The sequence below is a fragment of the Anopheles ziemanni genome, chromosome 3, assembly GCF_943734765.1.
Source record: "Anopheles ziemanni chromosome 3, idAnoZiCoDA_A2_x.2, whole genome shotgun sequence".
NCBI classification, from domain to species: domain Eukaryota; kingdom Metazoa; phylum Arthropoda; class Insecta; order Diptera; family Culicidae; genus Anopheles; species Anopheles ziemanni.
This window is the reverse complement of record NC_080706.1, coordinates 29,674,696-29,702,670: the sequence shown is the minus strand read 5'-3', so window position 1 is coordinate 29,702,670 and position 27,975 is coordinate 29,674,696. Positions and strand designations below refer to the sequence as shown.

The 27,975-nt window shown below is 46.3% G+C and overlaps 1 protein-coding gene across 1 annotated transcript; it reads right to left on the bottom strand.

The window, feature by feature from the left end:
* Positions 1 to 788: 788 nt before the first annotated feature.
* On the bottom strand, positions 789 to 27,975 carry LOC131285993 (DNA-binding protein RFX2). The gene is made up of 9 exons (XM_058314848.1): positions 27,374 to 27,975; positions 24,913 to 25,668; positions 24,582 to 24,831; positions 7,364 to 7,457; positions 4,895 to 5,282; positions 2,887 to 2,994; positions 2,055 to 2,660; positions 1,009 to 1,992; positions 789 to 930 (listed from the first exon to the last, which is right to left on the bottom strand). Exons 2-9 carry the CDS (start codon positions 25,300 to 25,302, stop codon positions 820 to 822), a joined length of 2,931 nt encoding a protein of 976 aa, XP_058170831.1. The 5' UTR covers positions 25,303 to 25,668; positions 27,374 to 27,975; the 3' UTR covers positions 789 to 819.

Sequence of the window (27,975 nt, the reverse complement as noted above, 5' to 3'; positions counted from 1 at the left end):
TTAGGAATCTGTCGATACGCATGAAGTCGAGGGTTTTTGTATGTATCAACACGACCGTAAAAAAAAAAACTGTGCTCGAATATTTTCTACCTTTCTGTGCGATAATTCGCTATTTACTATGAACCATCATCCTGTAGGAGATTTTGTACCTTCTTAATTGAAAGTTGCACATAATAGCGAACCCCCGTCCGTCGTCGATGGCGTTTCGCACTCGAACCAGTCGGAACTTATAGAACACCCAGCGGGTTCTAAATACGTCGGTCAACGGCGTTGTCGGAAACAACAACTTAAATTATTAGCCAGCCATCATTTTTCTCACTGGTGGCGATTTTAATAAATAATAAATAATATCCTGGTACAGTGACGGAAAGTATAGCAAAGCGAATGTGTTACGAACTGGGATTAAGATAAAACAAAAGGTGGTAACAATTGTGCGTCTCTGCGTGTAATAATATCGTACATTAAAAACTACCCGTAAATCTTCAACGTGCTCGCGTTAAAGTTTACCCTACGAAAAACGAAACAAATGTGGGACAGACCGAAAACATGGAGCGAACATACGCCAAGCGACACATGTTCGGCCACGTTCGGTAATTTGGGATCAATTGTGCGGGTATCGTATGGCGATGGTGGAAGGTGATAAATAATGGCGTGGTCAGGTTTTGGTTTTGGTTTCGTAGTGTAAACGGAATGCTTGAAGCTGTAGTATGCGACCCCCTCTCATCCTTTCTGATGGGGCGCTGGCACACGGCAAACGAAAATCTTTCCTTCGGCAAGGTCGGCGGCCACTGTTTAGGTGTACTCTTCACCGGAAATTGACTAACTGCGCATCCGCTTTGCGCTTGGTTCAAGCTTCACGTTCACCATACCGTACTCGGCGTAGAGCACGCGATCGAGATCGTCCTGCGCCGGTCGAGCGCTTACCTTTTGCTGCCGGAGAAATGGACGAAGGAGTGAGAATTAGTTGGGGGAATGGGTGTGTGTGTGTGGCCGTGCCGTCGTGCTTACCTCGCCCATTACGGCGATCGGTGTTGTGTTGGTCGCCTTCGCCACCTTGTGCTCGATGATGAAGAACATGTACTCGTCGTACAGCAGCCGAATCAGGTGGAAGCTACCGAAGCTACCGGCCGACCGAAGCGTCAGGTCGCGGATTACCATTGAGCTGTAGAAGCTCCACTTGAGCAGGAACTGCCGGGCGGCGTGCACGAAGCTCGGCTTGCCGCGGTAATCCTGCAGCGCGTCGTCGACCACGTTCTGCAGCCAGCCGGCCCACTGCTCGAGCGTGTTCTGCTGCTGCAGGGCCGCCTTGAAGTCGTTCTCGAGCCGCTGCACGATCGCCGTGTCGCACTGGCAGATCCAGGACGCCTGCTCCTGCACGTTGCGGAAGTCGACCCGGTTCAGGTCGCTCAGCATCTGCGCGATCTGCGTGCCGTTCTGCAGCACGGCCCGGGCCGCCTGGGCGAGATGGTTGAGCGAGGTGTAGCGGCGCAACGTCTGCCCGAAGGCGGCCACCGCCGACAGCTTGATCGCAACGATCGGCTCCGGGCAGCCGCCCATCGCCGACGTCAGCCAGCCCTCGAGGTTCTTGGCGAAGTTCCGGATCGCTTGCGTCAGGCCGGTCGGGATTGGACGCAGCACATCCGGGATCAGCACGTCCACCATGTTCTGGTAGAACTGAAAGTCGACCTGCTTCACGAACTCCTGCACCGGCTCGCACTGCGTCAGCAGGTACAGCTTCTGCTTGCTGAGGTACTTCTCTTCCTCGCACTCGTCCCCGTTGTTGTTGTTGTTCTCCGCGCGCCAGAACTCGCGCCACAGTGACTCGATCATGTTGAAGTCGAGGTTGAGGATCGCGTCCAGGAATGCCTCGCAGTGCTCGCGGTAGATTGAGCGCAGCGTGTCCACGTCCTCCATCGTGATGTCGTCCGGCAGCGGGTGAATCATGTCGATGAGCGGAAACTGAGGTATGGCACCGCTCGGATCGCCCAGATACTGGAAGAAATGAAGCAAACACGTGAACAACGCATTTCTTCTTACGACGTGCGAGTTCTTACCTGAGCACATGCTTCGGGCATTTCCGCCTTAAAGCTGTTCTTCTTGCCCACCCGACCGCCGTGGCCATGCATCGACATCCCATGACCAGCGCCACCACCTTGCTGGAGATGTCCGGCACCCCCAACGCCACCCCCGTGGCCCATAGACCCGTTGTTCTGCAGACCATTACCGTGGCCATGGCTGTTGGACGAACCGTGCACGTGCATCCCATTGCTTCCACCGCTCCCATTGTTGCCTCCCATCACCCCCGAACCACCACCACCACCACCACCCAACCCATTGCTTCCGAGCTGCTGATGATGGCCAGTACCAAGCATTCCGCCACCTCCTCCACCCGCCAGATGGGGCTTACACTCGATCGCGTTCACCAGCGGGGACGTCGGCTTGATGCGGATGCCGTAGTAGTGGTACTTGCTGTTGCCCCGCGTGCCCAACCGGCGCGTCCTCAGCCCGTTGAACACCGAGCGGATCAGCTTGCCGAAGCTGGCCGCATTGACCGCGTCCAGCTTGTTTTCGTTGCAGTGCCACATGTAGTGGTTGTAGAGGGTCGAGCGTGGCAAGCTAACACCGTCCGCCGTTTCGTAGTTTTCCATCAGCCAATTGACCTGCAAAGTTGATAATAGGAGAAAAGGCCCCATTTTAGCCTCAGTATCAAACACGGGCAACGGAAGAAACAACGGAAACAACGCGGGAAATCAATTGGGTAAACAATACCTTAGGCACACATACACACACACACACACGGACGGAAAACAAATGGAAGAAAAGCAAAGCAAGCTTGCAGCTGGTCTGGAGTCTGGAGGGGAAAAGTGAAAACGCCTTGGGGCTTACCGTAGCGGGCAGCACGCGTGCAGCATGGGTTAGGCCGGGGGTGGGATCGAGATCCTGACCCGCCATGGTGGAGGTGTTTGCCTGTGCGTGCAAATAGGATGCTACGTCCTGGGTTGTTTTGATGAGCGAATGTGGTTGAACAAATGTCACACAAGGTACGTGAATGTGGGTGCACAAGGGTAAAAGGCAGACAGGGACAGACCCAGTAGGCAGATGGCGGAAGTTAAGTGAGAGAGAAGATCAGAGAAGAAGAAAAAAGAATGAAAAAGAGAGAGAGAGAGCATAGTGTTAGTATTTATTGGTGCATTGCGAAAGCAAATGAAATAACATACAATGAATGAAGCACAAGGAGGTGATAGGTTGATGGGTTTCTTTCCTTCGGGATCGCGTAAATTAACTAAACCCTAACAGGTATTCATCTGTAATACTAAGCCCAGCACTAATCACTAAAATTAAACCAAACCCCCGAAGACCAAAATTTCGAACGTAGATAGGAACAACCATACATACGTATTCCATGTAATTAAAAAATGTGTAGCTTTCTACTCTGTCAAGCAGTAATTGTTACATTTACCACCAAATCTAGCACTACAACTCATCAGTCATAATCAAACATTTACAAGTGAAAAAATGAAATAGAACAAGCTACAAAAAACAACTTTCGATTCCGAAAATGTTTGAATTTAATAAAATGGTGCACTAACGGACTGGAAGCGCGTTTAAGAAAAGTAAAAAACATGATTTTGAAAATTTCGGTATGAAATAAAAATACTTAAAACAATGACACTGTGTATCGCATGATGGCAATACAATATTAAATACAACGTGCAACGTGCCTCAAACCGTTTGAAATTAAATATGGAAGAAAAATCCAGCAAGTACCAGCGTGTCCTATCGCACAAACAAACAAAAATGTCGACAATTTATTCATCTTTAATGTACGATACAATGTCGACAGGTTTTTTTCACATCAACAGTAAAAAAAAAGCACGACACACCCCGGGATAATAATCTCGCATCCTGGACAATCCAGCATAATTTTCCATGATGAAGAGGACTCCATGCATTAAGAACGTCCACCAAAGGGAAATAAAACAAACACTCAGATGACCAGTTGGAAAGGATAAAACAAGTAATAACAAAGCATGGCTCAAATGATTGGTAAAAACCACGCACTCGTTTTTCGATGACGCGAAAACTGCAATCAATACACGAGCCTCACACGCACTCGAGCAGGGGGTGGGAATGTGCAAGTGAGTAGGTAAGTGCACGGGGTGGAGTTAATTAAGTAACAACTCTCGTCAAAAACCGCGACTGTCGAGTGTGAATCAATCGGATGGAAATCATGGACGAAAACCGATATCGAAAGGGGGGAAATAAAAACAAATACAAACAATAGAGAGGCACGGAGAGTACAAAACCAAACAACACACAAACCGGAACCACCACCACCCGTATAGTGGAGGAACCTCCCACACAACCCCCTGTAGCAGGCGTGAAAAACAAGCGCGGAAACAGTGAATAGGTTGGGAAACTTATTGATGAAAAGCGGAACGCAAATAAACCGACCAAACCGATGCTGGCGCGGATGTGGTCGAAATTGGAGGACAAAAAAAGTACGGAAGCAAGGAAACGGATATTTCGTTCAAATTGGACCCCGTCCACCATCGATTACTGGCACTGGAGCGCAGTTCGATAACAATCGTCCACCGATGGTTTCACCGTTTCGGACATCGTCGGTATCCAGATCCGCGGTAAACCACAGGCACCTGCTGTGGGTTTGTCCGGTGTGTCCGCTTCAGTGGAGAAAATTGGCAACACAGCTTCACCGGAATGGCGCAACCAGCAATAGCAGTATGTGTACGTGTGTGTGTGTGTGTGTGTGGGGGTGTTGGTGCGTGCGATGCTAGTTTGCGGTTTCCCCGATTGCTGATCGATCCGTACCATTATCCTAACCAGCTTCTCATCCGCCGGTTCCGCTGGCCTGCCACACGCCTCAACTACTTACCGTCATGTTTTGCGGCGAAGAATCGGAGGGATGCTGCTGCGCGCCGGAAGTGTTACCGGTGCCGTTCACACTGGCCGTACCGAGCAACACGGACTCATCGACAGGAACGAGATATTGTTGTTGTTGCTGCTGCTGCTGTTGCTGTTGTTGTTGCTGCTGATTGGTCGTTCCGGTATTGGCCGATCCTCCGCTTCCGGTCGTCACCGTGCCATTGGCGTTCGCTGTGGTGGTACCGTTGGCAGTCCCATTACCGGTCCCGGTTGTGTCCGTATGGCCGGTGGCGGTCGTGTTCGTGCCAGCGCCGGTCGTATTGTAGTTACCGCCCGTGGTGTAGTATTGCTGCTGACCGTTCGAGCCGTAGTCACCGACGGTGTACACAGGATACGCCCTGAGGAAAACGCAATGAACAAGTTAGACACAAGTCGAAATACATTAGTGCGCAACTAATTCATCAATTTGAGCCATAATTTACAACTTAAAACAACTACTACACAGATTTGTTAACCTCATATTCAATTTTTTGTCCTTCCAACTCTGTGTCGAACGAAAGATCTTACACAAATTCAGGTACGCAAAAACTGATCGACAAATTCCTAGAATCAAGCATTTTATGCGGAGCCCAAGGTTACTGGAACGAAGCAATACTTGCTTCTACAGGTTGGATCGTAACAGCTTCTAATGTCTCTTTACCTTGAGTCCAAAAATGAATCAATTTTGAGGTTACAATCGCCGCTAGATGTAGAAGGATTTGCTTAAAATTGCAACCAAAAGGATTTGCTGATACATTACTCACATAGTTGTTAGCAATATAAATGTGCTTTACATCCTGGTGCAACTATTTTTTGTTATAAAATTTAATTCAAACGGTGGTTACAAATGTTTGTGTCCATGAGTTCCTAGATGGCGCTATCCTTATACCTGTTCGATCGTTCTATATGACTCAAATTTAGGAGTAACCTTGATGGAGCCTCAAAAAGACGTTTATCTTTTAAGATGTTAATACCGTTGAAAAAGAGATTTTCTCAGGACTACCATGAGTTCCTCATGTCGTTTGCTGGTCGATGATCAGACTTCCTATCCAACGATCAGTCAGACAAGGCGATCCTTTTTCGAAGAATCGAAGCCATTTGCGGGGATCGGAGCGGGATAACCTGGTCATATGCCGATGGCATCTCAGTGGTGACTACCTCCCTTTCCAAGATTGAGCGGGGCCGAGATGCAATAGAGGCGTTTGCCATGCGCTGCACCTCCGGGAACTCGAGATACTGTTCTCAAACAGCATCCGCGAAGCAACGGGCCACAACTGGGATGTGGTGGTTGACCAATTTCGTCGGCTGGTTTGGCTGCACAGAGTGAGGGACCTGAACCTAATGCAGAAGGAGGTTCTGCTAAATCTCTTCTTGATGCCGAAACGGTAGTTTGTTGTGTCAGTCGTTGGTAGCACGCGCAATGGACATAGCTAAGGTGATTAGCCTGATAGGATTTCTCCAAATGTTGCTTCGAAACCGTGGGGTACTCAAGCTCCACATCCCAGGCGTGGTCAATTCCGGGGACGTGTCTTTGGACCGTCGTTCAGTAACTCGCCTGCGTTTCCGACACGCTCAAGAAACGTTTCGCAAGACGCCGACAACTGGTCCTTATTAAGAAACGTATGCCGACCGATTTAGTGATTGATCTAGCTGTCCCAAAATGTAAACTGTACTTGTGATACTAAACTGTAAGATCACTTTATAACCCCGTTTACTATTTAAAATAAATAGTATGTTTTATTTAAAAGAGAAACGGTTCTTACTTTCTCAAAAAAGCCCAAAAACTTAATCGAAATGGTCCTGTAATAAACTTCTGGGAAGTTTAGGGTCTCCTGTGTCTTTCTTCCCACTTAAAGTATTACATCTTTCACATTATTTTTTGTGCATTAAAAAAATGAAACCCCTAAATCCTGGTTTCTCTCTTATAATCTACCAGTGGGTCTGGCGTATAGCTTTGAAGTAGTTTTGTGTTCTTTGTTGAGTTTCCATGCACCTACAAGTTGCTATAACTTAACAGCATGCACAGACATCTAACCGACCAGCTTAAAAACATTGTTTAACATTCTTTCTTCCACCCAAACGAACCAGAACTAAACAAAATGCTGAACTAAATCGATAGTTGAGACAATTGTTACCGCGGCAAAACTGAGAGTAAGCTTCATGTAATTTACTCAATTTTACAATGTGATAAAGACGAATGTGTGACGATTAAAACATTTTCTTTTTTAGTGTAACTTTATCAGTTTAGTCCTTTTTTTAAGTAGAGCACGCTTTTTGTGCTTGTGATTGTCCTTCGCGTTGTGCGTCAATGTCACACGAACAAAGTTACCTTTTTCGAATTCCAAGCAGGTGCAGGAATCTCGAAACAGACTGTTTGTGGTCACAACATAATTGCAATGAAACTTTCTACAGTATTGATGACGACGGTAAAAACACTTACATCTGTGTCTGCCCCTGGCCGGAGCTGGTGTACAAGTCCGAGTCGACATACTGCACGTACGCATGGTGATTGGGCACATTTTCCGGCGACGAAACTGCGAAAGAGGAGATAAATCGTTTTTAATTTCCATTGTAAAGGTTTTGCTTTTTCTTTTCGTTTTTTTTTCCGTGAATCATATTTAAAATTCATTCGGAAATAAAATAATAAAAAAAAAAAACCGGTCATTCATTGCAACTGCTGTGCTATTATTTTTTAGTCTGTGATAAAAAGTTGAAAATCGGATTACAAAATTTTCGCAAAAATGAAAATAAAAGCAACGAACAGAAGATCCGACGTGCACGATGGAGCAGAATGTCCTGGAGAGATATTTTCTTTTGCAGCATCTACTCGCCTCGAACGCACCATCCCATCCTATCCTCCTCCCCCTCGTAGACGGTCGCTTCATTCAAGGAAAATATAATTTGCAATCAAACCAACAGAATGGAACATTTCCAAAGCAATTTCGAATCGGAAAACCGTGCCTTCCTCGCACCGGTTGTACACGGACACGGTGGCGGGCCGTGGACAGCGCAAAAATGGTGGAACCGAGCAGTACCGGCCATCTTGTTTTTTCCCCCTAGCTAAGCTAAGTTTTGCACCCTTGTTTTTCTTGTCGGGTTTCCGTTTTCCACGCCGGTTCGTGCGTCGGGCGGACTGTTTGAGCACCAAACAATCGTCAGCAGATGGTTGCTGGGTCCCGCCGCGTTTGTCGCGCGGGAGGGAATGCTGCGGGAAATGGGAGGAAAATCTGAGGTCGGGGGCGAACAAAATTCTCCCCATCATCTGTGTGACGTTTGCTGACGCCCTACAAATTTGGCTGAATTCTATTCGCTTCCCCTTCGCTGCTCCCGGTCAGTCGCTGTGTTTTTGAGGACGTTTGCCGTTGGTATTTCCGAGGAAGAAGGAACTGCCAGCATGGTCGAACACAGGCAATGCCCTCGGTGCACAGGACAATAGCGAGCGAGCGCTTTTCCTCCAAAGCGTTCGCGACCTGGGGCCCGATTTTTGGCCCGAAATTGCTAAACCCGGATGGGTGTATATTTTTGTATTTATCAACATTACACAGTGGAGAGGAACGAAAAATGGTAAATAAAAAAGAAAAAATCTCCATCGCGGTTGGAATCAACCGAATATGCTGCTCGACGGGAGCACACTGCCGTCTGAAACGGGTACCACCAAAAGCTTCGGACGGTCGGTTCACGGCCGGCTCTTGATGGCTCTTCATTTCTTGGAAATATTTTTACACTCGTTTGATTTATGAATAGGAATCACGATGGGATGTGCACCCAAACACACACGAACGTCCCGGAATCTGTGAATGCGTGGGTCAACCTCATGCGTCGCCAGAATGCGTGGATTCCGTTGAAAACATGTTAGGATGGAGGTTCCACTGAAAACACGGAATGGAGTCCGGGAAGGAGACCTTCACGTTCCATCATGGCGGAAGTGCAGGTTTCCCGTTTTCTACGTTTTCTCTTTACAACTCATGCACATTTCATTCCTTCTTTTTGTAGGGAAACAGTAGCGCACACACATATGCATCGGCTGAATGGCAGGATTTAATTTCAAAAGTCAGACCCTTCTGCCTTCTGCTGAATAAATGAATAAAAGGAAGATTTGGTTTATTGCCTGCTAGATTAGATATTCATTGTTTCCGGCTTTTCATTGCCTGCGACGTGGGGGAGGAGGGAGTTGTGGAACGGAACTGCTGCATAGATGTGCGAGGATGAGAATGCAGACTGCAGAATTTGGGGCGCCCGTTTTCCGGGATTTTACTCTCGTGTGGAGGGTTGGAGGAGAAGGCTGGGTTTGGTGGTTTTAGAAGCGATAACATTCCAAACGAAGTCCAAATGGACACAAAGGCGGTGGATGGGGTGAGGGAGGGTTGATTGGAAATATTCCACGCCCGATGTGTGTGTCCGTGGTTTAATTTAAGAAGAATGTAAGATATTTCCAGTTATTTGACAATACGAATTCTAAGATAACGCTTTAAATTTGGAAAGATCGTTTAATTGCGGAATGAGCATAAGGCACATTCTAGTATTTTCAATCAAAATTTGCATTTGAAGTGTCATTTCTTGGATGGAATATTTCGTGTTTAAGTTTTGACGGCATATTTAAAATATTTAAAGCATCAACTCGAAGCTACTGTTCATCTCATATTGTTGATTGCTTTTCGGTTTAACTAACATAAAACTAGACTTGTTTTAAATATAATTTTTATCCGATTCCACTGAATTTGCTAATCAACTTACAGCTTAAAGAGTGAAATGTATTTCAATTGGCGAAACGACTGTTCGATACTGGAAGTATATTATATTCCAATTTTTTTAGAATTCATGAATGGTTCGCAAATTGTATCATTTTATGTTCAGATAGAAACGTTACTGGTGTGATCAGATTGTGTATCCACACTGATAGCAATTCACAGTACACCATCAGCAAGCCACAGACAAAAGTCCAAACGATGCAAGTATAAAATAGTGTTTAGTACTAAACAATCGTATCTAGCGAGACATGTTTACAAAACAGAAATAAATTAAATTGAAAACGATTGTTTCAAGGAATGAAAATGACGTTTAGTGTTTAGTGAAGTAATTGAGTTTGGAACTGAGAAATTATTTTTTAAAATCATATACTTCAAACAAAACGATTGTTAAAAAGAAAATATAAGTGATTAGTGAAGTAATTGAGCTTGGAATTGAGAAATTAATTTAAAAAATCAAATACTTCAAACAAAACGATTGTTAAAAAGAAAATGTAAAACACATACAATGTATAATATTTGCTGTTTGACAAAGAAACACAAATAAGTCACTCAAATGTAAAGTAAAAATTGAAAAAGGCAAAGGAACAAAACAGAGCTTACCGAAAATTCCCAAAAACAGAAAAAAATGGAGAACACTCTAGAAAATTAATTTCAACAAAACATGCATCCTAAGCTACCATCATAAACGTCCAACCGTGCAGTTGCAGTGCCATATTGCTGATTCGCTACGCCATTGCCGGTGTATCCAAACAATCGAAACGGTGTTCGTTAAAAAAAACAAATGCGGATAAAAAACAGCCACCCGACAAAAATCGCAATGCGTGTTTTAGTGGACGAAGGAAAGCGCACAGCAAGCCGTCCGTCGAACGAACTGGGTTCTACCGGCTCACGGCAGCCCTTTTACAACCCGAACGAAGGCAAGGATGCGGTCGAGTCAGGAAACTGACAGCGAAACCAGAGTGTTGGGCTGGCGAAGGGTTTTATTGCACCAATTCGAGGAGTTCGGCAGCGATCCCGCCATCGCCATCGTCGCCGTCGTCGTTGTTCTTGTCATCGACGTGATCTGATTCCGGGAAAGAGATCCCGATGCCAGCCCGGACGGGGAATACGGAATACCCCGTTGTGCAATATCGGATCGGTGTGTTGTGTGACGCGGACGAAGCTGTAACGAATGTGCACGGCCGGGGATTTGAAACTGTTTCCTTTGCAGGATGGTGCTCTAGTTTTCTACAACAATCGGACTGGGAAAACTTGAGACACAGATCATCGGAACCACTGCCACGTCGCTCGGTTTGTGCAATAAAACGATAAATCAATCCCTCCATGACGTTGCAGGCACGCACAGGAAATCAGTTTACCATCATCCCGGGACGACGCATCCTGGTGTGGGAATGGAAAAACCGTTGCGTTTTGCTAAAAGGAACCGGTGGTCATCCATTCATCATGCATACGCCTTCAAGACGAACTTTCTGGCATCAGTTATCGTCGCGCAAAGCCCTCGCAGCAAATTAAGATTCGCTCGTAAATGTATCCGCGAAAAAGAAGCCAACATCCATTAGCAGCCCGGAAAATGGAAGCCAACATCCATTTCCCATAAAGAGTGAGGTCCTTCGGGCCATCCTCCCAAGGAAGCAAATTGGTAAAACACACATACAAGAAAAAAAAACTCTTTCCCGAATTGCCAGTGAAGCCAAAAATAATAGCTTACAAATTCGATTAGCAATTTAGTGATCTGGTGCTAGTCCGTTGGTGGGGCCAAAGGGAACCAGCCGCCAGCCGGGTAGGACGCCATTATGAGAGTGCCGTTTTTGCTATAAAAATGCAGCGAATGTTGGTGGTTCGTTTGCGGAATAAAGTTCCTTCTTTTTTGTTGTGCTACGCATAACGTACATCCAGGGCGGAGCTAGGAAAGGCGAAGGAAAAACATAAAAGAACTCCCTGCTCTCCGGTGGAAAATCCGCTATCAGGTTATCAAAGGGTGCCTCCTCTTCAAACACCCTTCTCCTCTTTCATCCGTTCCATCTGGTAATAACAAAAACATGGCACGGTGTGTGTGTGTGTATCGCAGTAAAGATTAAGGACCTCTTCTAAAGTTGCGGACCATAAACACATAAAAATACTAATGCACTTATTTCTTTTGTCCGCCCGCTCGCTTGGGTGCTTTTGCTGTAGTGGTGCGGAAACCGTGCCCTCCCCCACAGCAGGCACATTCGCCCCTCATGCTCGGGAAGGGTTTTCCATCCCACCACTGTTCCCCGGGGCGATCGAAGGTACGCCAAGCCACGCGATATCCGAAACATCCTTCGGCGGGGTGGAAGAAAAATAATAATAATAAAGACGGATGCTGTGTTATTGGCGTTTGTCTTCGGGGGGTTTGGCAGAGGGAAGGGATAAAGAAAAAATACGATCACTCCGGCGAGTGCGCTGTAAACATAAATTTAATGTTGATTGGATTTCTGCGAAATGGCAGCACCATATTACAGCCGCGGCGTGCCATGCGGACAGTTGGTGGGCGGGCCCCGATAGCAGGCGGAAGGGCCACATCGGGGAGCATACGTCGTAAAGAAGCCTGCTGCGCTAATTCCTGCCCGCCGCAGGAACGTGCGTACGGTTGGAGCACCGAATTAAAACTGCTATAATCGTAAAACGATACGACGATATCGGAAGCTGTACGGAAAACACTTGCGGAAAACTGTTCCAGCTTTAGTGCTGGGGTGGGGGAGAAGGAGTCAGGCGAGGTGGGGACGATGGCCCAGATGTGGCGCAGCGTACAAGTAGGGAAATAAAACCTTTGTGGACATTTTGTGGAGTATCACATTATGCGCAGCGCACTTGCGGGCTGCGGTAATTAAGCTCATGCGCTTTTCATCTCCACCAGGCGGTTTATTTCTATGGAAAAACAACGTTAAGAACGGATGTTGAAAGGGCTTTGGGGATAAATTTTATATACATCCGAGCTATCTCCCCAATGGCAATAGGGATGAATTTTACAGTTAGTTGAAAGTGGGTTAAAAATCATCGATAAATTTTCAATGATATCCACAAACCTCTTCTACACTACTTTTGTTTGTATATTGAGACGGATGCAAAAAAGAACTTCAAACCCGAAATTGACGAGCCAGACCAATATCAGTAAAGGAGCTGTTTTACTCAAGTAACTGATAAAGTTCAAAAACATTTCATTTCCAACTTCTTTCGTGTTTCAATATTTTATTTGTTTTACGAAATTACGAAACTAATGTCCAATCATACAAATTCAAACATTAATCATTAGAAAATGTTAAGTTGAATTTTGGTCTTTTTTGTAATTGCTAGATAGATCAATTACAGCATATTTTTTAGAATAATGCCGCAACTAATTTACTAGCTTCAAACGTTTTCCGAAACCGTTTTATGCAATTTTTCATCCCCACTGAACTGGGCCTAAGTGGAGCTTTGCTTGTTTATGTTCGACAGCTTATATGGCCAATCAATATATTTCGATTAGATCATTATATTTCATTGGATTTGGATTTGTCAGTTATGGATGAAGTTGGTTGTGTTAAAAGGAGTTCTATCTTACTTAAGCACCTTATCAACCTTCACCTACATGTTTTGCCTACGTTTGTCTTCACGACATGCGGCAAAAACACTTATTATAGGTGGAACATTGGAAAACATTGATTTTACCGCTTTTTGGATAACAACAAGCGATATTCTTTACCATTTTTGAATATACCCTCCTTAAACATGGTGGGCGTGAGGTTTTGAAACCATGTATTTTCCCCATAGATTTCCCAAATACCCTTGGGCTTTAGACTTTTAGAATAGTTTCAATTAGTTACTACGTAATATCCTTAGGAGTAAAATTACTTTAAGATAACTGGTTAAATATAAGATTTTCTAAACATTTTCCTATGCACTGAACGCTCTTTTAAAAGCTTCCGGCATCCAAGCTTTCAACAACAATTTGCACATTTAAGAAAAGTAGCATTTGCAGCAATCATTTGAGAAAAGAACGTTAAAGCGTTCAAGTTTACTATAGAAATAAAGATCTTTTTCAAACTCTGCAAATCGCGATTGGATTACAACGAATAAGCAGGTTTAACTGAAGACGAATGTTATGCGTTGGACGTAGATCAACGTAAGTAAGTAAGTAAGTAAGTAAGTAGTGATGTCATCCGGCTAGATCCAGGCGAGTAATCAGAGGGCAATAGACGTCGGGAGTTTTGACCGGTAAGAATTCGTAAGGATAATTTTTAGCAGCGATCAGCGTATAAATAAAAAGGACTTTCAACAGTCAGTTTGTAACAAATATTCAATGAAATGCAGCATCAACTGTTTACTCTTCACAGTTACTGAATTTCCACGAAAATCCTTTGTTTCTCATTGAAGCTTCCCAGTTCCATTTTCAACAAGAATTGTATCCTTTAAACGGTTGTTAGACGAATATTTTTTCACATTTCGAATTGTTAATACACAAATGTTAATTTATAAAAAAAAATTAAAAGGATTAAAGTATTTTTTATACATTACATGAATTGTGCAGCGGGTAGGATTTGGCGCAGTACGTCATGTTGTTGCAGCGCCTGTTGTACATCATAGCGCACGGTATTCCTCGATCCCACGGACTAACGCTCTTTGCTTTTCGATATCGCTCACAAATAAGCGTATTCGTCAGATAATCACAGGAATGTATCGAATGAACGAGCACCGCGGACTCACAGAAACTCTCTAGCCAGCCAGCACGCTTTAACTAATATCGTCCTTTGATTCGTATGAGATTTCCTTGTATCAGAGTCGAAACTTGGATATCGAAAGGCTTCCGTTCTTTGCAAAAAAAAAATACCCGCCGGTGTCTTAACGGTTTCCGCTTGATTAAAGTTCATTGACACGATACGTTCCAGTGCGTGATTGTAAGCATCTCAAGGACATGACCTAGAGACACATGGTACGGCGATAGGGAAAAAAAGTGCATCCCACATCCGTTGCACCGCATGTGATTACCAACACACAATCGAAGGAACTAGCCGGTAGACGGCGAATTGCAACGGTGGTCGGACCACTTGTGTGAGGATGTGGTAGTACTCGTTTTCTTCCTCGTCACCGGCGCTAACTACCCATCGGTGGTGAAGTGCATCTGCTCGGCGTGGGGCCGCTTGCTCGTAGACACTCGCCCCTCCTCCCCCTAACTCCCTTACGGTGCCTCCTTACTCCTCCTTAAGACTTGGCCCACGTGCTGCGCTCCTTGAAATCTGAGATCCGAATCGATCGATTGGGCGCCTTCGGGGAGGATGTAACCATGGGTTACGGGTGGCGCCTTGCCGAGGCCGTCCGTGCGACGCAGTGACGCCACTCGAGTTCTGCTGCTCCGAAACCGAAAGTAGGTTACGCCACACCGTGCGAAGGCTGTTGATGGCTAGGATCTTGCGAGTGGCCTGATTTCGTATGCACACCGCTGGAGTTGGTGTCGAATGCAGTAAGGGAAAACCCCCGGAGGGAGCTGGCTGGCAGGAACAGGATGGAGTTTCCCCCGGTGGGTGAACGCTCTTCCGGTGGCCGTTGCTATCGAATCCAATCGATGGTGAATGAAAACCAGTTGAGTGATAGGAATATGCCGGTCGGGATAGTACACCGTTGCTTTTGCTGCAAGCACCCGAATGGGACCCACTCTCTTCACTCTCACCGGCTAGTTTCCGTCTCTTTCTGGGGGTGGGGTGTTTATCAGGCTCTTCCACTCTAGCATCTATCAATGGCACACAATGGCGTCCTAGCAGGTCCTTTCTCCTTCACGATTTCTTGTGCGTGCCAAGTGAAAGTGAAACCCGACTCGATCGATTCGCATTCGCTAAAAGCCTCGCGTAGTGTTCATGATTGGCAGTTCTAGGATTAGTTTATGGGATTTTCTCCCTATCCGAAAAGCATAATGAAATCCTTTCCAGAACTCACTGAGATATATTCCATCAACGCGCTTGACGAACTTATGCCCATAGAAACAACACTAAATCACACGAGACTAGCAACTTATCACCGTTCGTTCCGGTGCAGAATAAGTTCCGGATATTGCCACACAAGGAAGCGATATTGCCTCACACTTGCCACCTTTTCCTAACAACCGCATGAACAAAACGGAACCGCACTTGCAGCTTCCAAGGAACTGCACATCCAAGGAATTTACGACACACCAACGGATGTCTGGATTTGCTTCGAGCGAAAATCCGCAGACTCCGAACGTCGAGGAAAAACCACCCGCCCTGGGAATGCGGCACGGCGTGAATGGCGACTGTGACAACGACCTCCTTAGCAACGGGCCCCGACGACGCGGCGGTGTAGAATGAACTGAATTCGACACCGAAATCTATCCCCTGGTGCACCACGCTCCGGTTCGTTCCGGGCCACTGGTGGGCCGCACTCTGCTCGGCTTCGGGGACAGCCAGCCAGCCTGCCAGCCAGCATCAACAAAACGGTTCGGCTCAATCTCTCTCCGACCGTCATCGGCATCATCATCGGCGTCATCGGGAAACCAACCCTCGCCCAACAGCATCCTGCAGGCTCTTTTAACTCGCTCTCTTTTTCTCCTACTCAAACATCTCCCTCTATTGATGAACCCCTCTCTTTCCCTCTTTTTATCTCCCTTTTCCATTATTTCTTTTTCATTCCATCCATCAAAAGTGTCCTGATGCACAGTGCGCCCCCGTAGGTAAATGCATCCCTTCCGTTCGCACCGTCCGTCCGCGTTCACCAATCCAAACCGATCCCTGCAGCAAACGACGTCCACGTCCTGGGATTGACAACCTTCCTTACGCTCGACGAGGGTACACGGAAAACGGCCGCCAGGACCTGCTGGCATTGGTGGAAATGCGTTCGGCGGGCAGCGATATGCCTTGCCGGAAGGAAGACGAACCGGACTGCAAGTAGGTCGCCGACTAGAGCTTACCAATGCCTTTAGGGGCATAAAGAAACAGTGGTCAACAACTAGAGATTTTTTTTCTGTAAAGAAAAAGTGGTTATCGCACCATATTTTTTCCTAAACCAACATTATTACCGCGAAGGACTAGATCGGCAGCTTTCTATTACAAGGCGTTCGGGCCGTTACAGCTAATTTGTGCCCGATTCTAAACTTCCGAAATTGGCCAGATGATTTCGTCGGGTTTGGCTAATCAAGAAGCGGCACCAAACAAGGCTAATATCCTCGGGCTTTCTAGGCGCTGGCGGAAATTCGAACACAGTCAGCACCACCGTCGAGATATCGTTGGATGATTTCGATTTTTACGACCTTGATAAAAATGGAGCGCACGAACGAGATGGAACTCGCCTGGTCGCCTGGCTACCAGCAGGCATTGGTCCAACACCCCTTTCGGCCCAGCTTCCCCGGGGCATGGGGTTTTCCCGGTAGCATCGGTCATGCAAAATGGGCGTAACACAAAAAGGCGCTCTCTTCCTGGTTTCCCGGTTCACGGAACCATGCATTCGGCGCGATCCTGGAACGCTCTAGGCTCCGCCCCGAAACACATGCCACCCAAGTGAGGAAGAAGGAAAGAGAGAGAGAGAGCGAGCCATAAAGGACCTGAGCGAGAGTTTAATCTGAAACGCGCATGACGACGATGGCGACGGGGCGAAAAGGCAAAGTAATCGCAAGGATGCTCACATGGACGGATGATGGCCGTCGACCGAGCCGTTGTTGCTCTTCGGGGCCATGATCCGTGCATGAAATGATGACTTCACCGCGTGGCGAGATGGAAATGTCGGAGGAAACGCTCTCCGGTCGTTTCCTTTTTTCCTCGCTTGTCTATGCCGTAGTAAAAGCATATACCCTCACGTCATCGTGTTGGTGGTGTTTTTCCAACGAACCTCTCCGACCTGTCTCGATTCCGGATGTCCTCGCGGCGCGAAGATGGGACGAAGATACATCATTCGAAAATGGGAAAATTCGCCGACCACAAACCCCGCCAACCGGGAGCGGTGGCTAGGGAACGGTGGGGGGAGGGGGTGTTGCATATTTGCGTCTTACATCTTTTGCCTTGCGTGAAGGGCAAAAATACCGGAAACGTTGTCAAGTGTAAGGATCGGTCAGAAAAGTTCACCGCAAGCTTTCCGCACACGGCCGTACTTTCCCTCCCATCCTGGTTTCCTCCCCGTGCGGTTCCGAGCACGGATGCTTAGTGGAATGCAATTACACACGGCACCCCCCCTCTGCCAGGCAACAATCGAGCGAGCCATATTTTCCTTACCACACACACACGAGAGCCCTAAAATTGTAGCAATTTTCCCGAAAAATGCCGCTTGATACGGGAACCGTAAAAACATAAAGCAAATTGGGACGCCAACCATGCTAGACATCGATGGTGGTCGTAATAAGTGTACAACTTACGTGGGTTTTTTCTTCTGCCCGAAATAATTTAACTGGAATTTAATTTCTGATGCCTACCGGACACAATAACATCAGTCAGTTTGTTATTAGTTTCTGAAGCGTGCTTAACAACTTTCTGATTCAAACATAAAACATTCTTTATCCAGAAAACTGTACACTATATCAACCACGGCAGGTGTAATAGTTCTCCAGGCACTAGAACGTTTCAATAGAAATGTTCCAGAACTTATCAAGAATCAGATTGCACATCTTCAATCCGTACCGTGAGTGAGTGGTTTAATCCAATGTAAAATATGATTTATAAAAAGAGGGAAGATTCATCGTTGAATCCATTTGCCTTCTACCGATCCCTGAGATAACGGCAGATAACAATCGATACTTTTCAATTATGATTTCAATTCGAACTAGAGTGCGCACTTTTCAAATCGAATCCCTCACATGTTTTACAACATTTGAAAAAAAAAAAATATGCTCGGACACGACAGACAGAAATCTGTCCACAACAAAGGAAGGGTTCGCTCTTTGTGAACCATCTCAGGTGCTACCGGGGGGTTATACAGCATCGTACAGCAAGGGCTCTACATTCCGGCGTATCGTATCGCTTCCGATCCTATCGATCGATCCCAAATGAAGCCTTTCTTTGCGTCGAGAGAAGGGGGCTCACTTCTATGTTGTCATAGAATGACACACCCACATACACACGCCTGCCCAAGAGGAATCGCCACGGCAAGTGCACAATTTCGCAATGGCAGTTATCGAATCCATCGCGAAAGGGAGTGGGAAAGATCGCACCTGTTGCTCCGAGGCTCGCGCCAGCGTCCGGGGAAAAACAAGGACCAACGGGGGCGGATTGTTGTTGGTTGGCCAAACACGACAGCGACGGCGTAGCACTTTGCTCCAGGACACTCGGTGTCCAAAGTTTGACCCGAACAGGGACAGACAGAGCGTATCGAGAGAGGTGCGCCGTCAATGGCAATTCGATGGTGAACGATAAAATCGATAAACGTTCACCGACGTGAACGATCGGGTACGGGGCAGAAGGGGGTAGAGGGGCGTCCGGAAGGGCACGATGAGATGTGGCGCTAGCAGAAGCACTCCGTACGAAACCACCGACGGATCCGGAGTTCACCTGAGCGATGGATCCGGTATCAATTACCCGATTCGGTTGCACGTGCGAGCATAATGTAGCACTCACGCATGTGGGCACGTGTTGCACACGCCCAAGGCCGGGTGGTGGAAAGCGGACCGGCGGAAGGACCTGCTGGCGTGCGGTGAGGCACGCACACGCGACGGCCTGTTTGTTGCTGGGATTTTTCTGATGCTGATGGATATTACTTTCCTAATCGTACAGGTGTCTAAACAGGGGGCGCCTTGATATCCTCTCTGACACTGATTTTTACTCTTTGCCGGTTCCGCTTCCCTTCCGGTTCGATTGATTCGTCCCCTGCACGTCGTGAAGTTGAAGTTTAGTGTGCGATAGAAAATCAGAGCGTAACATCGACGGTGTTTTTATTATGTTGTATTGCGCTTCATTTTTTTTTCCTCAACTGGGAGAAACCGGTCTCGTCGCCCTCTACATTACAATCCAGCAGGACGACACAGGTAACACAAGCGGATAGGGGGCCGCAACAACCACCCGCCGGGTAATCCTAATTAATTGATGCGCAAATGTTGCCCAACAGGGCGGGAACGGAACCGAAACTCCCGGTGGCACCCGGTCGCACTCAATATACTCGTCGAGGATGTATCAAAAGTGGAAAAGTGAAATAGAAAACACAAACGTTAAAAAACGTACCTCAACGCAACAACGTCAAGAGTGTGCGTTCGTATGTGCTTCGCGCGCGCCACTCACTCAGTGGAAAGGGTGCATGAGATAATTTTGCGAGTTTTTAATCCCGCCATCATCGTACCTCGACCGAGGGTTGGCTGTGCTGGCCCCTCCTGCCCTCTGCACCGGTTCCGATGCCGTTCAGGGTTGCAGGACCCTAGGTCCGGTTGCTTTCGCCGGTGTTTGGCGCAGTTACGCCGCGCCACCGAGGGATAATTCTTCCAATCAAGACTAATTATTTCAGGATTACATTCGCTTCACTACACCTCGATGCAGGCTGGCTGGCTGGCTGGCTGACGGTCGAACCCGTGACCCTCTCTGGGAGGTATGTGATCATGCAGTTCTCGTTCGGCCGTAGAGGGCTATGTTCGCATCGCGGGAAGGGGTTTTTTTGTTGTTGTGCGCTTTGTTGTGCAGGATTTAGCACCAGGCTTCGGAACAGCATCGATATCCACTGATCAAGAGATACACACACACACACATACACGAAAGGTTCATATGGCTTCCGAAGAGGGATCGCGTACGCACAGGACAATAGGTCGTACGATAAAAACCGAACAAAGAATTACATCCGATTCTGCTGGATGGGAGAGAGAAGTGAAGCCTGCCGAGGGATGCTGCCGAAGCCCTTTTTTGCCGAACCCAGCTTAGAAGCGCGAATGTTTATCACTTGACCTGGCCGTGTGCGACCGGGATCGGGATTTGGTGCAGTTTGGTGGATTCGCCCGGTGAAATGCGTAACGCCGACAAACAAACCATTTACCAGGGTAATTAAAACGGACCATCTCGGAACGATTACGATGTGACGATACCGAATATGTTGGCACAAAGCCGATCAAAACTATCCTAGATTTTGATCACATTTCGGTGAACATAATTTTCACCTTGCAACGTGAGTTGTAGATACTTACTAACCAATTTTGCTGAGCGCAATTTTAAATGCCTTTGACTGTGCTTACTCATGGAGATTGATTTGCGTTTGAAGCGAAACGAAACTAAACTAGTCATTAGAAAGTCACACAACAGAGGGAAGGATTGGCATCGTAAGAAATTCGTAAATTGTATAGCAGACGTTTCAAGAAAGTTGGCGATTAGAGCAGAAGTGCCGCGATTTCGACGCAACTGGCGCAGAAAACTGTAAACCACCGTCAAAAAGCCACTTCACTTGGGATACAAGAAAAATAGATGAAGTCAGGTTCCGCGGGATAAGGGCAAATTTTCACCCAATCTAAGTCTTCTCTTTTCCAGTCTTCCGAGAGAGAGAAAGCGCCCTCCGCGACAAGAATACACCGCACCAGCGTGTTCGGCGTTCGAGTTTGGCGTCTCGCGATGAAAGAAAGTTTTCCATCTTATCCATCCAGCCCAATAAATTTAGATCAAGAGATAAAACTTTACACTCGCCCGCGCGACTGTCGGTGACGCCAATTTATGGTCCCATTGGCACGAGGCGAGATTTGTAGTTAAGAGTTTTAATTAGTTTTACCCTACGGCGAAAGCTTTTCACCCACTACCAACCGAAGAGGCACACAGTTAATTTTAAAACATACGCATACCTCAGGATGATGGCGAATGGAGGATTGCTTTTCCTCGGTAATGATGTTGCCGCTTGACAGAGATTTAGTACGAATGCGAACGTATGCCAGCGTTGCTGAAGGTGTGGCACAATCGGTGAAAGATGGGGGAAAAACTTTGCCAATCGGTGTAGTCGTATTTTTCGTGAGGAAATGTCAAATTTAGCTTCTGCTGAAAACACACAAAGAACGCGCAAAGTCCTTACCCGTTTGTGCGGCAGCCACCAAGTGTGATTTCCACTGGGAACAAGGGGGTAAAAAAAAGATGCTGCCCGCTATTTCACCGGACGCAACTGGAAAGGTGAAACCGTATCAATTTCACCCCAATTACTACACCGCAGAGAAGCAGAACCGGCCTGGCCAGTGCTGACAGTAAACAGCCCCTTTTTTGGCTGCGTAAGCCTTCGAACAACGGAGCCGATTCGCTTGAGGGCAACGGACGGGCTCAAACGGGCCGGTGGAATGAGGCTGTTAATTTGTGATTCTTACTTTCTTTTCCATCCACACACCGATCCTCTCATCCCCGTCCCCCGCGTTTACAGCATCACCCGGCAGGGTGATGTGCGCAAGGGGATGGATTTCCACTTGACGAGATAATGAGCGATGATGGGACGATGAGAGGTGGGATTAGGCGGCTACCGCTGCCACCAGACAGGGCGGGCCCGGGTACGTGTAGCGGTTCCGCGGCAAAAAGTGATACATTTAATTGTGCTACTGGTGATGCGCTGGGCACGTGAGACGCGCGAGGGTTAAAGGACCCTGGGTAAAAGCGGCCACCACAGGCTTCACGGGGCGCGGTGGGGCACGGCGGGCGGCCGAGTGCAGTGAGCGTATCTGATTACACGTGTTTTGACGTGTTTGACAAGTTTGCGAGCAAAAGGGCATCCGTTCCGGGGTGGAAGAGATGATCGGCGGGTCGGGTGTGTCACACGGAGTACGGCGATGATATCGTGCCATTATAAAAAGGATACGTTTAATTAAGATACCGGTGATACGATCGCGGCCGGGCGCCAGCGGTAAAACCACTCGAACGTACCAGACGGAGAGAACAGAAGGGAGGAGATAAATCTCGATAATAATAGATCAAAAGATGAGTTGTTTATCAACACTGATTTGACATACGGCGGTGAAATGAAGGATATACGGCCCAGAGTGTCTGCCTATTGAGAGCGATGTCGAAGGAATCTGTGTGTTTTTTTCATCCTGCTTGCTGATTATTTACTTAATAGTACAAGGATATGCAGGACAAGTTACACAATTCTTTACGTGTTCTTTTAACTAAAGTCTAAACATCTTTGTGATTAGAAAATATAAGTTTTAAATAACTTCGTAAATTAGTTTATATCTGATATTATTGATATTGATATATGATAGTGATATTGATTTAACAGATATTTCACAAGTTAAACTCAAAGAAAAAGAAACAAAAAGACCTTTCTCAAGTCGAGGATGAGAGTGACAAAAAGTTTCAATTAAGTACTCATGTTTTACATTTTTCTCTGATTGGAAAACTCATCAAATGCCTTTTTGTTTCAACACTACACTTTTTTAAAAAGCAATTGTCAGATTTGTGTACAGCATTGATTCGAATTGAATAAATATGCTAAACGTTTTCAGATATGTATTTAGATTCTAATTGAAGAAACATTTTGAAGGGTTTCTGTTAAATCAAAAGTCAGATGAGGGAATCATTTTTTCTTAATTAAGTGGAAGACGCAGAACATTAATTGTATCATAAACCTTAGCTTTGAAGAAAATGTTGATTATGATTTGAAGTAGAATTCAATTATACGTTTAACGTACGTTTAACAAAAGTAAATTGAACCTTATTAAAAACTCTCATTCGTACACAACAACAGCCAAACATGAGGAAAAAATTGAGCTGAAAAATAACAGTTTAATTTGATGTGATTATTTTCCTCAATACCAATAACGATACAGGTTTGATGTATTTTTCTAATAAACGAAATGAACCTAAACAAAAAAAGTAGAATATTGATAAAGCGTGATGAACATTAGATCAAAAGGACTTCGAGTACAAGATTGAATCGAGGTGCCAATATCGGTGAACCGAAACCATCGTGAAGAGATCAAGCAATCCAAAAGACAGTATACGGCCAATGTACACCTCATATGATCCTTAGTAGATTTTGGGTAGCACTCCGGGGCATCGACCCACACTCCGGGTGTGTGCTGTTTACTGTGTTTCTTTTATAAAAGTATCATTCCGATTCCGAGAACGTTTTACGCACCGCTGATGCTAGAAATATTCACGTGTGTATCCATCCACTTACGGGATTCGTTTCGACTTCGGTTGATATCCCGGACTGAAATCTCATTGCCCTCCCCCTCCGCGGGAGCAAAATCACCGCACGATGGGGACTAACATGAAATGTCGATCAATTGCCGTCCTCCAGTTCTTGGAATGCCAACGAATTTGTGTACCATCATCCATAACACACGTGTCGTCACGCAGCGCTGACAACTGTTGCCGAAAAAACGATTCCTCTACGGCATATTTGCAATACAACACACCACACTTCGACGACCACGTACCGTAAGGCATCCTTCCTTCTGGGTCAATGACCTTGGCAGTGCTTGATACGTGGTCGTTTTTTGCTCGTTTGTGTCTTTTCACACCGCCCCCGCACGGCGTCGAGTGAAAGTACTCGTGAAAAAGGGGATGAAGGTGGTGGCAGAAGCTCCATGGAGAAGCTTTTGCATGTAACATAACAAGATAGATGGTATGTAGAAAAAGGATCATGGTGGGGTCGTATGAATCAGAGACGATTCAAACCGAACATGATCTTGAACCTTAAACAAATTGAACACGCTTCCGCAAACGACGCAGATGATTGGATGTGTATGATTTGAACGAGATAATTGCATTTTCATTGGCGTATGGACAATTGAATTTTTCGAAAGTATGTAGCAACCATTCACTATGAATTATAAAAATAAGATTAGCTACGAAGAAGCAATACTAGACAACATGTTACTTGTAACGTAAATTAACCAAGTTGTTACGTTAGTTGTGCAAAGGACGTATTTTAAATTTCAGGACAATTATTATACTACAACGACCATATTCAGATGAACAATTCTTTGACTTTTGAAATTTGTAAAACATAAAGCTAGTGAAACTTTTCAATATGACTCACCAGTAACCGTAATGTACTGCGGCGTTCCACTTGTTGGGCTCTGCGTTTGCACGACCGCTACCTGAGCCGTCACCTGTGGGACGTCATCTGCGGTTCCCTCCGATGAATTGCCGGACTCTGTATTATCATTGGTTACCGTTCCATCCACCAGCAGCTTTTCGTTCTCCATCTTCAAATCAGTCCCCTCGCTTTCATCGGTGATTGGGACGATGTCCAGTACGGTGCCGTTGGAGTTTATCACAATCTTTTTCTAAAACAATCAAACCGAATAGGGAATGAGTGGTTCATATTTATTGTTTCTCAATCATTTGTGGTGGGAATATCAGCCTACCTGCTGTATGAGTTGCTGCAACGAGAGTCCGCTGCTGCTGCCACCCAACAGACTCATAATGTTGGAACCATTGGCCAGCAAGGTGGCGGGCATTAGCGACCCTTTTGGGGCTCCATTCTTCAAGCTGCTAGCGACGGTGATGGTGGGCAACTGCTGCGTCGGGTTGCTGGTTCGGGATGTCATGACCGTTTCCACTTCCGATTCCGATTGACTAGCGCCATTGTGCGGGCTGCCGCAACCAACGAGCGCATCTTCGGCTTCCGACGTAACCGTTTGCGGTACGGCAGTGTCGTCGCTCGTCTCCATTGTCACGGGCACAGGCGTTGCGCTCCCGGAGGTCGCCGGAATGACGGTGATAAAGTTTCGTTGTGTCGCTAAGCGTGTGGCCATGCTTTTCTCCGTTTTCGGCTCTAATCGTTAAGCATAAATAGTTATTTGATGCAGACGCGTTGTGTTTCTCCCTGTATTCTGTATCAGAAGTTCACGCGATGTTTTAACAGATATTAAACTATATTTTTGGTAGCGATTAGATTAAGTATTGATATGATTTCGTTGATTAAAACGACTGGGCGGCACATATATCACTGGAGTGGCATGGTATAACGAACGTGGAAACAAAATTACATTTGAAATATGATACAGCAAACTGCTGTGTTCTGTTTATCTGTATTCTAAAAGCATCCAGACACCCTTTACGATCGTCAAATACTCTTTCGGGATGTATCCAAAACACGCGTGCGCTGTGTGTTGGGTGATCTGCAAAAAGGATTAAAAAAAGTTATGAGTTTTTCATTATCAGATCGGTAAACTTTCACACCTAGAAGTGGGAAGAAATGACGCCTTTACGCATGCGCGTGCTGCGATGAGCTTTGGGAGAACTTCTTGCAAGTCGCATGACTTTTACATGGTTTGCTCTGTCGGTGATTTTATAAACACTGAAACCATTGATTGTCCCAGGGTTTAGCAATGGACGGAAGGATCACTGTTCGCTAATGGGATTTTGTAATACCTCCTCTTGTATCCATATTTCAAACGTTTGCTCGACAATTTTCACTCCGTCCGATTATCTCTCCTACTTACTTGATTTATTTAAGCTGATGGTTGGCTTTCCTTGAGGTTATCTTTAAGATGGCTTTCAACAAAGGCAGTCAAAATAATCACAATGTGAAGCCAATTAATTCTTTCGAGAAAGTATGCCCTGCTTCGCACTTTACCACAGTTTGTCCATACGAAATGGCTTTCAGAGGAGCATCTGGATTTTCTTAGATGGAGTTTTATGTTTCGTTGCACACAGAATCAGCGAGTGAAAAGTTAAAAAAACAAACGGCAAACACCGGTAGTTAACAAACAGAATCGGATGCATCAAGCACACAACAGACACTGACGCCTAGCAATCGCACTCTGCTGCTAAGGGCTGCAGGGCTGCTAGGACACCGGTGCAGGGCGGTGGCAACGCCAACGGACTTTGTTTGAAGCGTAAGAGAAAGAAGAAGGCAGCGAAAGCCTCCCGGGACTGGCTCAAACGGTTTCGTATTGATCAAACAGACTGTGTGCCGTGCCTGAAGCGGTATCCTTTTCCTCGCCTCGCTACCTTTGCTTGGCTTGCGCCACCATCGGTGTGGGGGAGCAGGACTTGGTTTTCCCAACAGTCTGTACGGTAAGGCACCACACTGCAGTGTTTCGGGCGGCACAAAAAAAGGACAAAACGACACGCGGTGTCCGCAGGTTACGGCTCGGTGAACGCAGCGGCGTCGGTTGTTAGGGTCCTTCTCGATCCTGGGGCTCGTGGGTCATGCATGCGCCATATGGATACGCGATCAGTTGGGAAACAAAATGAAAAGAAAAACTCCCGTTCCCCTTGGTTACCTCATGCGAATGTACGTCCGGCATGCCTCCTCATGCGGAACACTATCCGCTTTACAGGACTAGTACGTTACATCGTACGCAGTATCCTATGATAGGACGTATGTCATGCAGTGTAGATAAAGTATATTAGAACCTTTAAAAAATTTTCGAGCCTTTTGACTCCTTCAATAGCCACATGTAAAGTTTTTTGCGCTCCAGTAAACAGCAGGTTGATTCCCTTTTTCTTCAAATGAGATCACGTATGCCGTCAACAAACCAAACTGTTTATCCAAAAATCCGTGGCCAATGATGCGTAAAACTTAGCAACCCATGGCAACGCGTGCCGTGCACCTGGAAACCGTCATGCCGCTGTGCACTCTGGTCGCGCATATGATCGGCGCGACCCCATCCCTATTGGAGCCGTAAACAAATGCGGGAGGGCATTAGGAAGCATACGGAAGGAAGCGAAAAGTATTCCTATTTCGTGCAGGACGCATTGGCATGATTTAAATGTTTGCCCATTACCAAGTAAAAGAAGGGAAATTTACGAAACGATGATCAGTTAGCGAGGCATTCAACCGATGTTAACGTACCCTTGGGGGTTATGGCGACCTACCTTCCTACCCTTTCCGAAGGATATACAGCAATTTCTCCGGAGTAAGCTCGTCCCTATGTTGCGCATTGTGATGCATTGTGGCAGTGTTGAATAAATCTTTGCAAACGTTTGCCGTAATCTTGCTCTGGTGTGCGTTGTGTTGTGAGAACGAGCATTTGTTGCACCGAACACGTAGAAGATTACACTGCTTTGGATTCCTTCAGCAAGTAGTCACACACGTTCCGATCAAGCAGGCATGGACACGAGAATAAAACCACCGACTTGCACAACAACATTCAGCGAATGTTGAATTATTTGGCGAGATTTGCTAGTGTTTCTATTTTTTCTTCCAGTGTCCTCTTGTCTGGTTTTCCTACATCAAACGCAGAGTTTTATGCTGGCAGCAGCACTGGTCACTATTCCGAGCCTTTAAATTGTTCCAGCAGTTTCAGTGTCCGGTTCCGTAGATTGTTGACGGAGGCAGTATTTCCGTGCAAAGGTAACACTTCCACATAACACATCACCGTACGGCGGTAAACTTTATTTTCTGCCCGGTGCAGGTGTACTCGAACCAGTTTATTTGTTTTTCACATAAATATGCTGAACGTAGACGGCTGGCAGAA